The sequence below is a fragment of the Aquila chrysaetos genome, chromosome 13, assembly GCF_900496995.4.
Source record: "Aquila chrysaetos chrysaetos chromosome 13, bAquChr1.4, whole genome shotgun sequence".
Classification (NCBI taxonomy): Eukaryota; Metazoa; Chordata; class Aves; order Accipitriformes; family Accipitridae; genus Aquila; species Aquila chrysaetos.
In genome coordinates, this window is record NC_044016.1 from 26,109,046 (window position 1) to 26,121,510 (window position 12,465).

General features: G+C 40.5%; 1 protein-coding gene across 1 annotated transcript in view; it reads right to left on the reverse strand.

Annotated features, from left to right (window-relative positions):
- Positions 1 to 220: 220 nt before the first annotated feature.
- KIF26B (kinesin family member 26B) overlaps positions 221 to 12,465 on the reverse strand; it is a 318,477-nt gene continuing 306,232 nt past the window's right edge. Inside the window, exons 13-15 of the mRNA XM_030035803.1 lie at positions 10,475 to 10,677; positions 8,934 to 9,084; positions 221 to 7,364 (exon numbers count right to left, since the gene is read on the reverse strand). Coding sequence (XP_029891663.1) covers positions 7,216 to 7,364; positions 8,934 to 9,084; positions 10,475 to 10,677 — 503 coding nt within the window. The 3' untranslated portion in view covers positions 221 to 7,215. The remainder of the gene's footprint in view (positions 7,365 to 8,933; positions 9,085 to 10,474; positions 10,678 to 12,465) is intronic.

Here is a 12,465-nt window from a genome sequence, read left to right on the forward strand (position 1 = left end):
TGGCATTGCTATCAAATACTTATTGTTGCTGTCTGGTGAATTTGCAACTCAGCAATACTTGCTTGGTAGAACCCCTTCAGTTGTTTTACTTTCAGGTGTGGTCTTGCTCATTCCCACTATTATAATAGTACATCCTCTTGTGGGTCAAAAGCATCTTCTTCTCTACCATTTCATAAATGCTCTCATCCAAAGTGAAATAGTCAGGAGGAGGAGGCAGATATATTGGTAAGATAAAAGTAAACATTTAATGCCACTATAGTTTGATTTTTTTTTCCAGACATCATATTTTTGACAATGTTTCACACCTCAGATACCACAAAAGGGATATTTTTTAGCCAGCAAACAATAAACTTTACAATTTTAATGGCAAAAGGCTCAATGCATTTGTTGACCAACTTGGAAATGGCTGTGACTTTCCACATTTTGAACTTGTCCTCATGCTGTTCTTTCTTTTTCTTTTTTTTTTTTCCCCCATAAAATTTAGTTGATAAAATATATATATATCTACTACTGATACATCCTCTTCTGGAATTACCCACTGGTGGGACCAGTGTAAGTTCTGTATCTATCAGTTTGTCTCCTCCTTAGCTCTATTTTATACCACTGTTATAATGAGAAAGAACATAGCCACGGACAGAGTGAAATGGATTTAGCAAACATACACTTCAATGCATAGCACTTAGATAAGCATTTCCAACCATGATGTGTAAATAAATTATAAAATACAAGCAACTCTATAAAACAAGAACATCCTGAGTTTACAAATAAATTATATCCTTCATACATAGAATATGATGTGAATGTTAGTAACCAGCAGTTTCAGCTATGGGAGGGAAAGAAGTAAAACTTAGAAAAGTTAGTATCTATGCATACATAAAACATATATGTATGTGTGCTATATGTAAATACTCACACACATACATATACAATATAGAAGGTGAATACATCCATATCTATATTATAGAGAGAATATGTAATATAGCTGAAACTGCCTCAAGCACCAATTTATTACCATTATTATAAAGTTTGCTCAATACTTAAGTAGGACCACTCAAAGTAAGATGGTTTTGGTTGTGTTTTATTTCCTGTCCTATTTGAAGGTGGTTTGAAATATTATAGAGGAATGCTACTATTTCACTTTCAGCACCTCCATTCTTTGCAGAATCATCATGCTCTTTGTGAGCTTCAAAATGTTGCATAAGTGAGCACAAGTCTGCAGTCTGTGAAGCTGGTGGCAAAATCCGTATTGACTTCAATGGGGTTAGGATAAGGGTGCTACATTTTCAAGGGAAACTGATATTTCTTTTTTTTTAAAGCTTGCTTGAGAAGGAGAAAGAAGAAAAGATAAAGACAATAATAAAATGGTTTATTATGTCCAAGAGCAGGTATGGAAGCTCAGATAATCCTGGGATGAGCGCACAATAAATGCAAGAGATAGAGATTATTAACTTTGCACTGACAAATCATTCACAGTCTTGTTTGCCATAGTTATTTGGAAACCTGTTTCAAATCTTGCGATAGCTAGCAATGGCCAGCCCTGTGTCTCCAAAAACTGCTGCGTGTCGCCAATGCAAAAGCCTATGGAGTACACAAAACAAAGACCATGAGGACATCAGGATTAAGCAAAGTATGTCATCCATCAGTGGATTTGAGAAACAGTGCCTCTCTGTACAGTCATCATCCACTCCTATCAGTATTTAGTGATACGAATGCTTTGATCTCTGTGGTGAGCTGGTACATCCCTGATGCTGTGCAACCGTCCTCCCATATGAACTGGCATCAGAGGGTCACTCAACCTCTGGTTTTATAAGAATCATATTTGCTTCTGCAATGCAGAAGCTTCAAGTTACAATTTTAAAGCTACTAGGACTAGACAGAAAGCTTTATCTCATAGGCAGCTGAGAGTCCAGGCTTTCAGTTGATGTAACTATGCTGTATGCCTCATGCATATGCAGAAATTGTTGCATTTAACAGCCATGATTGTAAAATATCTTGCCTTAAATTCATGACACCCTGAAATATAGAGTAGTTCATTTGGATTACTTTTACAGGGTTTAACATTTCAATGACAGCCTCTACGTGGGAACTGCAGCAACTTGGCTTTGTAGGCTGAAGAACATGTGGAAGAAAGGACCTTTAAAAGCAGCTTTCAGAAGTGTTTCAAGCATAAGTTTTCCCTATAGTGTGGCATAAGCCAGCTTCATCCTGGTGAGTGCAAGAAGTTTTATAGGTACTCCTTGGAGGAGGAAGGGGGAGTGATGTTGTTGCCATTTGTGAACAGCTATGACACCTCCCCACAATAACGTGTGAGGGGACTGTCTCTCTCGGGCTGTGTACATACACATTTGTCTGTATGTATATATGCTTTACTTTTACAATTATTTTTAGCTCAGAAAAAAAGATGCAACAAAATCACAAACATTTGCAAAAGGCAATGTTTGTAAAAGAGTCTACATCCTTCAGCTGTCATAAAATTTAAATTCCATGCCACAGGTAACAGTTGCTATTTTAAGACAAACCATATTATCGAGGTAAATGAAAAAAAGAAAAAAAACCAAAAACACTTCAAGATGGACTTAGTCTATCCTATGAGCAAGCTTGGGACTTGATGTGCATTACTCCCAGCATCACTCCCAGCTTTCTGCCTCTATAATTGCCATGTTCAGAGATGAAAGAAAAAAATACCAGTGTGTATCTTTCATGCTTTTCTGTATATTATCTGCAGCTCTCACTTAGCTTGCTTCGTGTCAGAGGATCATGCCATTGCTCTTTACCAGTTCCTATTTTATGTAGCTGCAAGTATCAGAAGTTACGTTGTATGGCAGTGGGAGTCTTCCAAGACTGGATCGAAGCTAGTAGATATTCAGTGATAGCCCTGTGCATGGCCCTTATGCAAAATGAGAGGGTATCAAACAGGTAGGAGGAGCATATTCTTCAACTGTATAACTAGCAGCACAGTAAATACCCAAAGAAATAGCAGGTGGATGAATTTTCCTTTTCCTCACAACGGGGTTTACTCTGCTATAACTCTCCTGACTCTTAACGCAATTGTGCCTCAGTTATACCAGCGCAGCTGAGCTGAGAACAGGCCCAGTAAAGACCTAAGAAAGGAGAGCCTGAGTATCGGTTTGCTTCCTTGCCTTTCTGTGAAACAGTATTTCAGACCACTTAGATCTGAATGAATTGACAAGGAATTGTTTTGAGGCAAATACAAGGCATGCATGGCAGGAGAAAAGACACGTGTTGTTATGACAAACGCACCAGGAATTAGGCATCTGGCACACCTTCTAGGATACAACGTGACCCAGCACCCAGTGTCAGCAGGTGTGCGAGCGTGGCTTTCTGCCCACTGCGAGAGCTCACACAGACCCGTGGGATGTCTGAATCCAGATCGAAGCCAAATTCTCCAGTCTAAGGTCTCACTTGAATTTGTGGCAATAAAGCAAGTTCAGTCCCTTGTATAAATAAGGTTCACGTATGCCAAGGTGAGCAGTTCTCAAAATGAGGGCCCAAACTGTCCCCCAGCTGCCCATGCCTGAGCACAGCAGCGGGGATGCGGAGCAGTGGTGGTATTCCGCAGCCATTACACAACCCAACAACGAAGAACTGTGATCTCCTGTTACGCGTGTGAACAAAGAATTAACCTTCAAACCTAATTACGTTAACATGTTTCCTACTAAAGCTGTCCCAGGGAAATAAGATTGATTTCTGAATATGCAAATGATTCAGCATTACATTCACGTTGCTCTTGTGTATTTTGGGCAACTTGATGCCTTTTAAAAAAAATCAGCATAAAACCAGCATTATGCTGGCAATTGCTTAGAGTGGGACTTCCTGGATGACTTGCAGAAGTTTATAGATCTTCTGTAAAATGCTGGCTACCGTAGACTAAGATCAATTTCATAATAAGGTCCTGATGCTTTTAATTTTCTCTTTTGCAGATATTTGAAGTATAATAATATAAATTCTGAAGTAAAAAGCTATTTTCAACAAGAAAACATTTCATAGATGTCAAATCTCCACAAATTTTCATTCCCTTTTATGCATTAAGCCACCACAACTCCTAAAAATATAGGGGCAAATTCTGAAATGTACTGACACAAAGTCAAAAAAGAGAAGATGAGTATGGATTTTAGGATATGAATACTAGTATATGATGGGAGTGTTAATGGCTGCTCTAAGTCCTCAGAAATAAGATATTTGTAAGGACTGTGATTCTGCTCAGTTGGTACATAATTTGCAGTATGCCAAATTCATCCTTGGCATAATCCATTTGATTTCAAGAATCAGTTTTGGTCCATTGGGATAAACAAGGCAAACATAGGCTCTTACTGTTTAAAATAATGGCTAGATATAAGAACCTTTTGCTATGCTTCCTCATCTACAGAGGTACCAAATCTAGACACAATGAATAATTGAGTTAATGATGCTGAGGAATATTACACGTAATACATATTTTACAATAGCTCTGAAATGTGTCCACTTGATTTATAGAAACATCATGACTTTTGTCTAAGTCCCAGACTATGTGAGAGGGCATCTCTTGTTAATAATGCATTCTGTGCATGCACCATTTGCTAGGATTTCACTTTCTTTCTATCAAGTGTATGTTTAGTTTTACCGTTCCGCTTGCCATTTACCATCTCACCGCAGGTCCCCAGGGAGCCCAACATGCCCATTTTGGGCTGCTTGTTTTCAGCAGAGGAAGGACAACACATCCCAATTACTCAATGACCACCTTTCAGCAAATGCATTTTCAGAAATGCTTAAGCTTAAAGAAGGCAACATTTAATTTCATGTGCACAACTTGAAGGGGGTGTGGGGTGTTCTTCCTCGAATGTGGGGACACAGCCTGGGAGACAGGCTTAGCGCAGTGTCACAGGTGAGAGCGGTACAGGCCTGCCTGGGGATGCAGGGGTGTGAAAGATGGGAGCTGGCTATGAAAGTCTCCCTCCTGTGTGTAGGTGACCTGGCAGCGTGTGCCTGGGGCTCTGTGGGACTAAGCCCATAAAGAGAGATGCACTCCATATTCCAAGGGTGCTAGGTCTTCATCCAGCACAAAACTGCAGGGGAGATTCCCATGGCTCTGTGGAGCTGTACTGAATTCATGGAGCTCTGCGGAGAAAAGATGGCCTCAACAGAACCAATACATAAGAAGTGCTACTGAAATCATTACAAAGAGAAACAAAGCTAGATTGTTTGGGGGTTTTTTTCAGAGTTTTTTTTTTTGCCTGGAGAAAGAAGAGGAGAGAGATCAGACCTATAGCCTTAATACTTACTTGGAATATGAGTTTCATGATAGGAAAATGCTGTGGAACAGACTAGAAAGCAACTTTCATATAGGACCTTTTTTCCCTCCAAGTAATCCTACAGAATGCAAGAAGGATCTTCTACAAAATCCAGTGACAAGGCTAATAGAACAAATGAGATTTGTTATTACAAGTTGTAGAGTATTAAAAGAAAATAAAACTACATAAATTCTATTTCTATCTTTTTTTTTTTTTAAAAAGGGGGATTTTTTGCAGCTAACCACTAGAAAATCTATCAGTATTTTTGTAGGGTTATTTTTCCATTGGGACTTGCTGCTTGGGATATTGTAAGATGGCATTAATATGGTGGTGCAGGTAAAAGAAGAGATGCATTTAAGTACAGCAGTAAATTGATGCATATTGAGTATAGGTTAAATGATGCTCTTATTTTCTCACAAGCAACAGGATGGTAGCACAAGTGTATGTGAGAGGGATTTTTATGAATGGGCTTATTTCAATATAGAAGAAGAAGAAATGTAATTCAATAAAATAATTGTTCATGCCCATATGTAATTAAAATGCAGATTTCACACATTTCTTTAAGAAACACAAAGGATGTTCCTTCCCACACACTGTTTTGTAGATAAAGAGGCAAACAAGTAGAACATTTGAATGTGCATTGAGGCGCAGACCCTTGTCCTTTTGATGTCAATGTGAATTTTGCCATGGCTTCAGTACTGGAGAGTTGATAAGGAAAATGCTATAGCCAACATGCTTGAAGTGCTATATCCACTCACTCACGACTTCCGTTTATTTCCAGACACACTGAGCTGAGCAGAGCCTGCTATCCTCAGGTACATCTGTGACTATGGACAGACTGGGCCAGGGACCAAAAGCTGCCAAAACATGTTTTGCAGTGGTATATGTCAAAAAGAGGTGAAGCTAAATTTTATCAGTCATAGTCTCAAGAAAGAAAGACAGAATAAATCACTCATTTTTGGACTGATAAGCATGGGAGCCCTCAGTCTAAAGAGTAATTTTCCAGAAGTTATTAGCACCAGAGAAAGGGGTTAGGATAGAAGTGCCTCCTCATCCATAACTCTAGCCAGTACGAAGCTAAAAATACATGAAAAAGAAAACAGGTTATGGGGGTTGGATCAAATGGAAATGATATTTACTTCACAGTAATGTCACCTCTTCTCTCTTATACATTGCAGAACCTACAGGCTGAGAAAATTACTGTGTCCTCCGGCATGTAAGATAGTACAGAAAAACATATAAGCAAACCTTACTCACTGCTAGAAATATTTTTTGTGTCATCTGGGAAAGCTGAATTTCTCTTTGAGTGGCCTTACTCTGGTAACAAGAAAAGACAGTTAACATTTATTCATATGTTGTACTGATTAGGAAATATCTCTACAAACACAAGTTACTTAGAAACAGCAAGTCTGAAAACACCAAGAGAAAAACAAGCTGTAAATACATTTCAAAAGTGTGTTTGTTTTTTTCCTTTTTCTTTTCTTGACTAGCACCATCTGTACACAATAAAGTATGAACATAAATGTTTGGATAATAAAGATTTGCAAGGCACTTAAACAGTTTTTCTGGATAGGTTTTCTTTTAATGAACCTCTCAATGGAAGTCCTACAACCACCTTTCCTCCTCCCTCAGCTAATGCAGGGAAAGAAGTGTCTTCTGCCAGCAGTTCTTATTTACAGACATGTCCTTAAAGGTTCCTCAAAGTGCTCTTTTAGGCTAAGAGAATCAACAACCTTATATCTCCATTTTTCATGCTCATCCTGTTTTTTTTAATACTACTCTTCTGTATAGTATAGCAAATCTCTCATACACACAGTTGAGACTTGACTCCAACCTTCATCCTCATTCTGTTGTCTTTGGGATGCTGTTCAGAAGGGAAAAGGAGGATGGCAGAGATGCGCATTGAAATTCTCTTGAGGTTCATACTTTATCGGTGTCTAGAGGTGATGTCAAAACAGGTGATCATCATGAGATGGGCCTTGCAGAAGTTGACACGGTTTTCCAAACGCTCAGTCACACATTCCAGGGCCTCCAGGTATTCCAGAGAATCCAGCTCAAATACCTGCTCCAGATCAACTGTGGGAAAGAAAAGACACAGATAGGAAAAGCAGATAAAACCCAGTGCTGGTTGGTAGGAGAGACAGAGTAATTCAAGTCTTCAAACCCATCAGTACCGTATAGAACATTATCTCTGGCTTGCCATTGTCATTAAAAGTTGCCTTTTCTGTTTAAAGGCTATTAAAATGGCACAGCTGCTTGCTGATAGTGAAAAATTCTGTTAAGATTGCATTGGATGCTTTTTTGAGTGATATGCTCTGCCATCCTCTCCAGAACTGCAGGTGCCTTTTGCTGCACTCCAACACGGTTAAGCAAATGTTGAATGCTAAGCATGTACTGACTCTCTCACACATTCTGCTGACCAGAAAGAGATTTAAATAGGTGCTGTGCCCTGGAAGGACAAGTCCTTTGCTGAATTCAGAACTCGGAGTTAGAAACCAACCTCCAATCTCCTTGCTCCTCACACCTCTCCCTATTCCATGTGATTCTCACTAGACCTCTCAAGAGTGGCAAGGGAAGGCATACACATCAACCACTCCAACATAGGTGCCCATATGCTGCCAGAGACCGGCTGGCAGCGGCTTCCATGGAAGCTGAGTGTGAGATACGTTGGCTGAGCCATCACTTCCCATCTTATCTGGTCCCTGAGGTCTGTGCCGTCCTTGAGGCTTTCTGCATTTATCACACTGGAATCAGAAGCAAAGGCATCACACAGTAAGCGGACAGCAATGTATGGCAAATTCTCTGCTCCCTTTAAATCCGTCCTTTCTATCTCTCTTCCTTAATAGCATTCCTGAAACATACACTGTGGTTGTTTTGCAGGGTGTACCAATCTAGTGTTAACTTATGGCAGCTGTCAAAGGAAGAGTTAGGATGCTCTAAGAGAACACACCAGCCGACCTCCTTTTGCCACCTGCAATTATCCTAAATAAATTGAAAATATTTTTTTTTCTAGAACTCTTTTGACATGAACTCATCTGACTACTAATACTAAAAATTGTTGTAGCATTACTGCAGTACTCTTTATCTTTTTTCCTTTGAGGTGTTGACGTCCTTTATCATTTGAATGTGAATGCCCTTTAAGCTCTCTGAACTTTACACATCTATAGTTATAAAAAATGGGCCAAATTCATTTCTCATGTAAGCCCACTGGTGCCAAGGGACAAGTTTGCTCTACAGTGTTATTTTGTGGTAGAAGAACAGATTTATAATATTGCTCGTATGTCTGAGTGATCTGAGGCCAAAAAAAAAATATCTCATTTTCAGGAGCTGTGGACTGAAACGCGTGAATGCTAATCTACCAATGGCAATATTCACCACTACAATGCTGTACCATTTCAACATTCAGCTCTCAGGCAAAAAAGGATTGTTCAGTTCTACTGTCAACATTTAATAAGAATTATAGCGACTAGTTCTAGAAATACAGTCAATCTAAAAGTTGCCCTTAGGTCGTATGTCAGTTCATTTTAGTTTACAAACACAGTAGCTCACATCTCATTCTTAACAAACATTTCTGCTCCCCTCCATCCCCCCATTAAATAAACCAAAGGGCACCTATGAGTCCAGGCAATGAAATGACATCCTTACATTCGCTAAGCCATTTATTAGGATCCAGCATCAGGTACTGTTTGGTCACCTCCAGTTCTCTCATTAACCACTCGTACTTGGCCTTGACCTCAGCAATTCTCTGCTGGCGATGCTCCAGGATTTTCAGCTTGGCATTGAAACATATCACCTCCTGCCAACCAGGAAGAAGGAGCAGGGAAGGAATAGGTGAAGAGGAGAAGAAATACCCAGATCCATTCAGTCAAATGATCTTCTAATCAATAATACTAACAATAAGCCATTTACTCTGGAAGTATATGAATCACTGCATGAAATCATCCATCATCTGTTTTATTTTTATTGCTTTTGTTTGGGTTTGATGCTTTCCATCAGTGAGCTTTGAAGACTTTGCAATGATAGTTAATAATAAACCGTAATAATTAATAACAGGCAGCATCTTGAAATCAGATTAACTGTAGCAAAACATTTCTGGTTTTTGTCACTGGAAGTTTGGCTAAGAAAATCTAAGCTCTTGGGAGAAGGAAATCCATGGCTTGCTGTATTAAAATCCTAAATACATCTTTGTGCTTGGTGCATGAGAAATGCAGTAGTCATATTATAAAATAAGAGAACTGGTAGCAATATAAAATTTAAAACATCCTTAAACAAAGGGAGTATGTTATGAAAAGCTCTAGCAATTCACAATCATTAATAAAGAAGATATATTTTCTGTAAAGATATGGGGCACAGTAACAGCACAGGGTGCAGTGCTGTCTGGAGACACCCAGCCTGGCCTCGCATGACTTCTGTGGGGTGGCAGCCATCAAGACGTGCAGTAAATGAGCTCACGGTGAGGGCTGTGCTGCCCTCGCTAGTGTGGGAGCAGTCCCAATACCAGAACTATCCTCCTCCAAGACTGTGTGAAGGTCTCAACACTATTCTGCCTTCTGCTCTGTAGACAAATCTGCTGTGTGGGTGAAGGGCAGCGGAAACCCCACCCCAACAAGTGATGTTTTTCTCCATACAAAATCATATCAGAGAACAACATCACAAACAGCCTAATCAAGTGGAAGGGGCTAGGAAGAAAAAGTGCCTTAAAATAGTAATAAAGTCTACATCCACAGCTACTCAAAAATTGGTGCTATTCCACCAACTTCAGATACTCTTCCCAACCATACCTCTCAAGAGCTGACCTTTACAATTCCCTGATCTTTTAGTAAATTTGGAGACCTGAGGTTGGCAGGAACAACTTTGTTAGAGAGAATACATTAGCTATCCTGAAAACAATACCATCAAAGTACTTCAGGCACCACTGGTGCCTTGAAAGACATATGTGACAAGATGCTGAAGCACAGGAACCACCAAAACTGTAAGCTAGGGGCAAAAATGCAAGGTACCAATGTCTGTTAGCTGCTGCAGAAGAAGACATAACTTAGGTCATAACTGCTCTTAAACGAGATAATAGGTTTTGCTGCCTGTTGAACTAACCATATACAATACTACACATTTTTGAGTGCATAATCTGAATTCCCCCTCTTACACCCTTCAGGAGGAGGGAGACAGATTACATGGATTGCACTCACCTTGCTGTCCCCACCTCGTCGCCGCTGGAGCCTCTCCACATCATCTATCTCATAGACTTTGATCTCAAAGGGCTCCCCCAGCCCCCTCTGCCCACTTCGCAGGGGCCCATCCACCCAGCGGACTGCGGGGCTGTTGGCAGGCTTCCTTGCTGGGGAAGCAGTATCAAGTGACAAAGCTGGAATAAGCCTCCGTCTCTGCGAACCTGCGAATGCAGAAAGTGCCATTTCATGTTAACACAGTTATTGCCTCTCCTTTCTGCTCCATCTGCAGAGATGTCTACAAACTATACATAGTCAGCCTTCTTACACACAGAAGAAAATGGAGCAAAAACCCAAGGAGGCCATGGAAGTTGGGGTGAGCTGTAGCTGCGATGTGCTGTACCCACTCACCATAGTCAGATCCTCACATGTTCTTTGGTGCCTGACTCCAGGATTTGATCCTCAGAGGGCATATGTACCCTAAAGTTTCCAGAGCTTGTGCCTGCTTCCCTTTGCTCAGGTCTTGGTGTGTACAGGTATTCCAATGAAGGACCAGAGCAGCAGGTTGGAACTGGTCTAGCTTTGCCTTCCTATCTCTTTACTGGTACTGGCTCTTACAGCCTAAGGACAAGCATTAGCCAGCCTCTGCATAGACCATCTCCAGGGGAGGTGTGGGTTTGTTTTTTAATCACAGCACAAAAAGCACTTTGATACCCAAGTTCCTCTACTATGCTGGAGTTGAGTGCCAGTATACCACCACCTAGTCCCTTGCATGATGCCACTGTAGGCTGGGTAGAGCAGTAAAAAAACTAGAGGGGCCAAAACACCTGCAGTAAGTACACCTGAGCTTGGTGGTTGCCACCAGAGTTGCACGAGCCTTGTCTCTGTTCAGTAGAATATTCTTCTAAAACATTTCCCACTTATGCACTTACTGCAGCACTGGTGATGGGCAAGAAAGCAGCAAGAACGATGGGCTGGCAGAAGAATTAGTCACTGTGTCTGCTTTAATACTAGTGCTCGTGCACACCCATCCTGCTTTATAATACCAGCACAGCGGATGGGAGCACTGCAATAGCTGAAAATGTATGATGGTTGATAAAGCCTATGCTATACAGACATCATCTGCCGTGTGAGTTGTGAAGTCAGGGCCTAAGGTAAAGCAAGGGAGAAAAAGTACATCACTGGCCTGATGGCAGTGGTAAGGAAGCTGAGCATATGGTTTGTTGGGAGAAAGAACAGACTCACACAAAAAAGAAAAACAACTGGTTACATTTCCTTGCTTTGTTTAGTACAATCAGAGCTATGTCTGGGTTTAAAAAAAAAAAAAAAATTTTGTAGCTGACAACTCCTGCAGGGTCTCCCCTAGAAGACAGCAGGAATAGAACGGATGGGAGAAACCAAAAACAAAAGCTGGAGCCAGCAAGTTTGAATGAAACTATTAACTGACTCCCTTGGCTGCAAGAACAAAACTGATGCCAGCAGGGAAGGGATGCAGAATGATCATGCAGGTTTTATTTTAAAAACAAGATAAAATCATTTAGAGGAATCTCCAGCACTACATTTATTGAAACTTTAATGTAAATAGCTTCAACATGTCTGCCAATTTGGTGCTTCAATGAAAGCCAACCCCCCCGCCCCCCCCGGAAACAAAAATATCTATTGATTGCCTAGTTTTTGGATTCGCAAGTAACAAAGCATTGTCTAGTTTCATTCATGGGAATCTGTTTCTCTGCTGACTTTGCAAACTATCACATCTTATCCCATTGATTTCTGAGTGCAGCAGTCTGTCCTAGAAACCAGCAGTTAGTAACCAGTAATTAACCTGTAAATGCTAGCTCTAAAATGGATGAGAATGGTCTATCTTGCTGTCTATCTGGAAAGCCTAGTGTACAGAGCTTTTATTTGAATGCATCTGAGATAATTCTATGCAAGAAAAGGAGAGCACGGCCAAGGCGGATAGACAGGGAGCTCTACAAGGCCCCTTTATACCAAATGGCCTAAGATCTGGACTG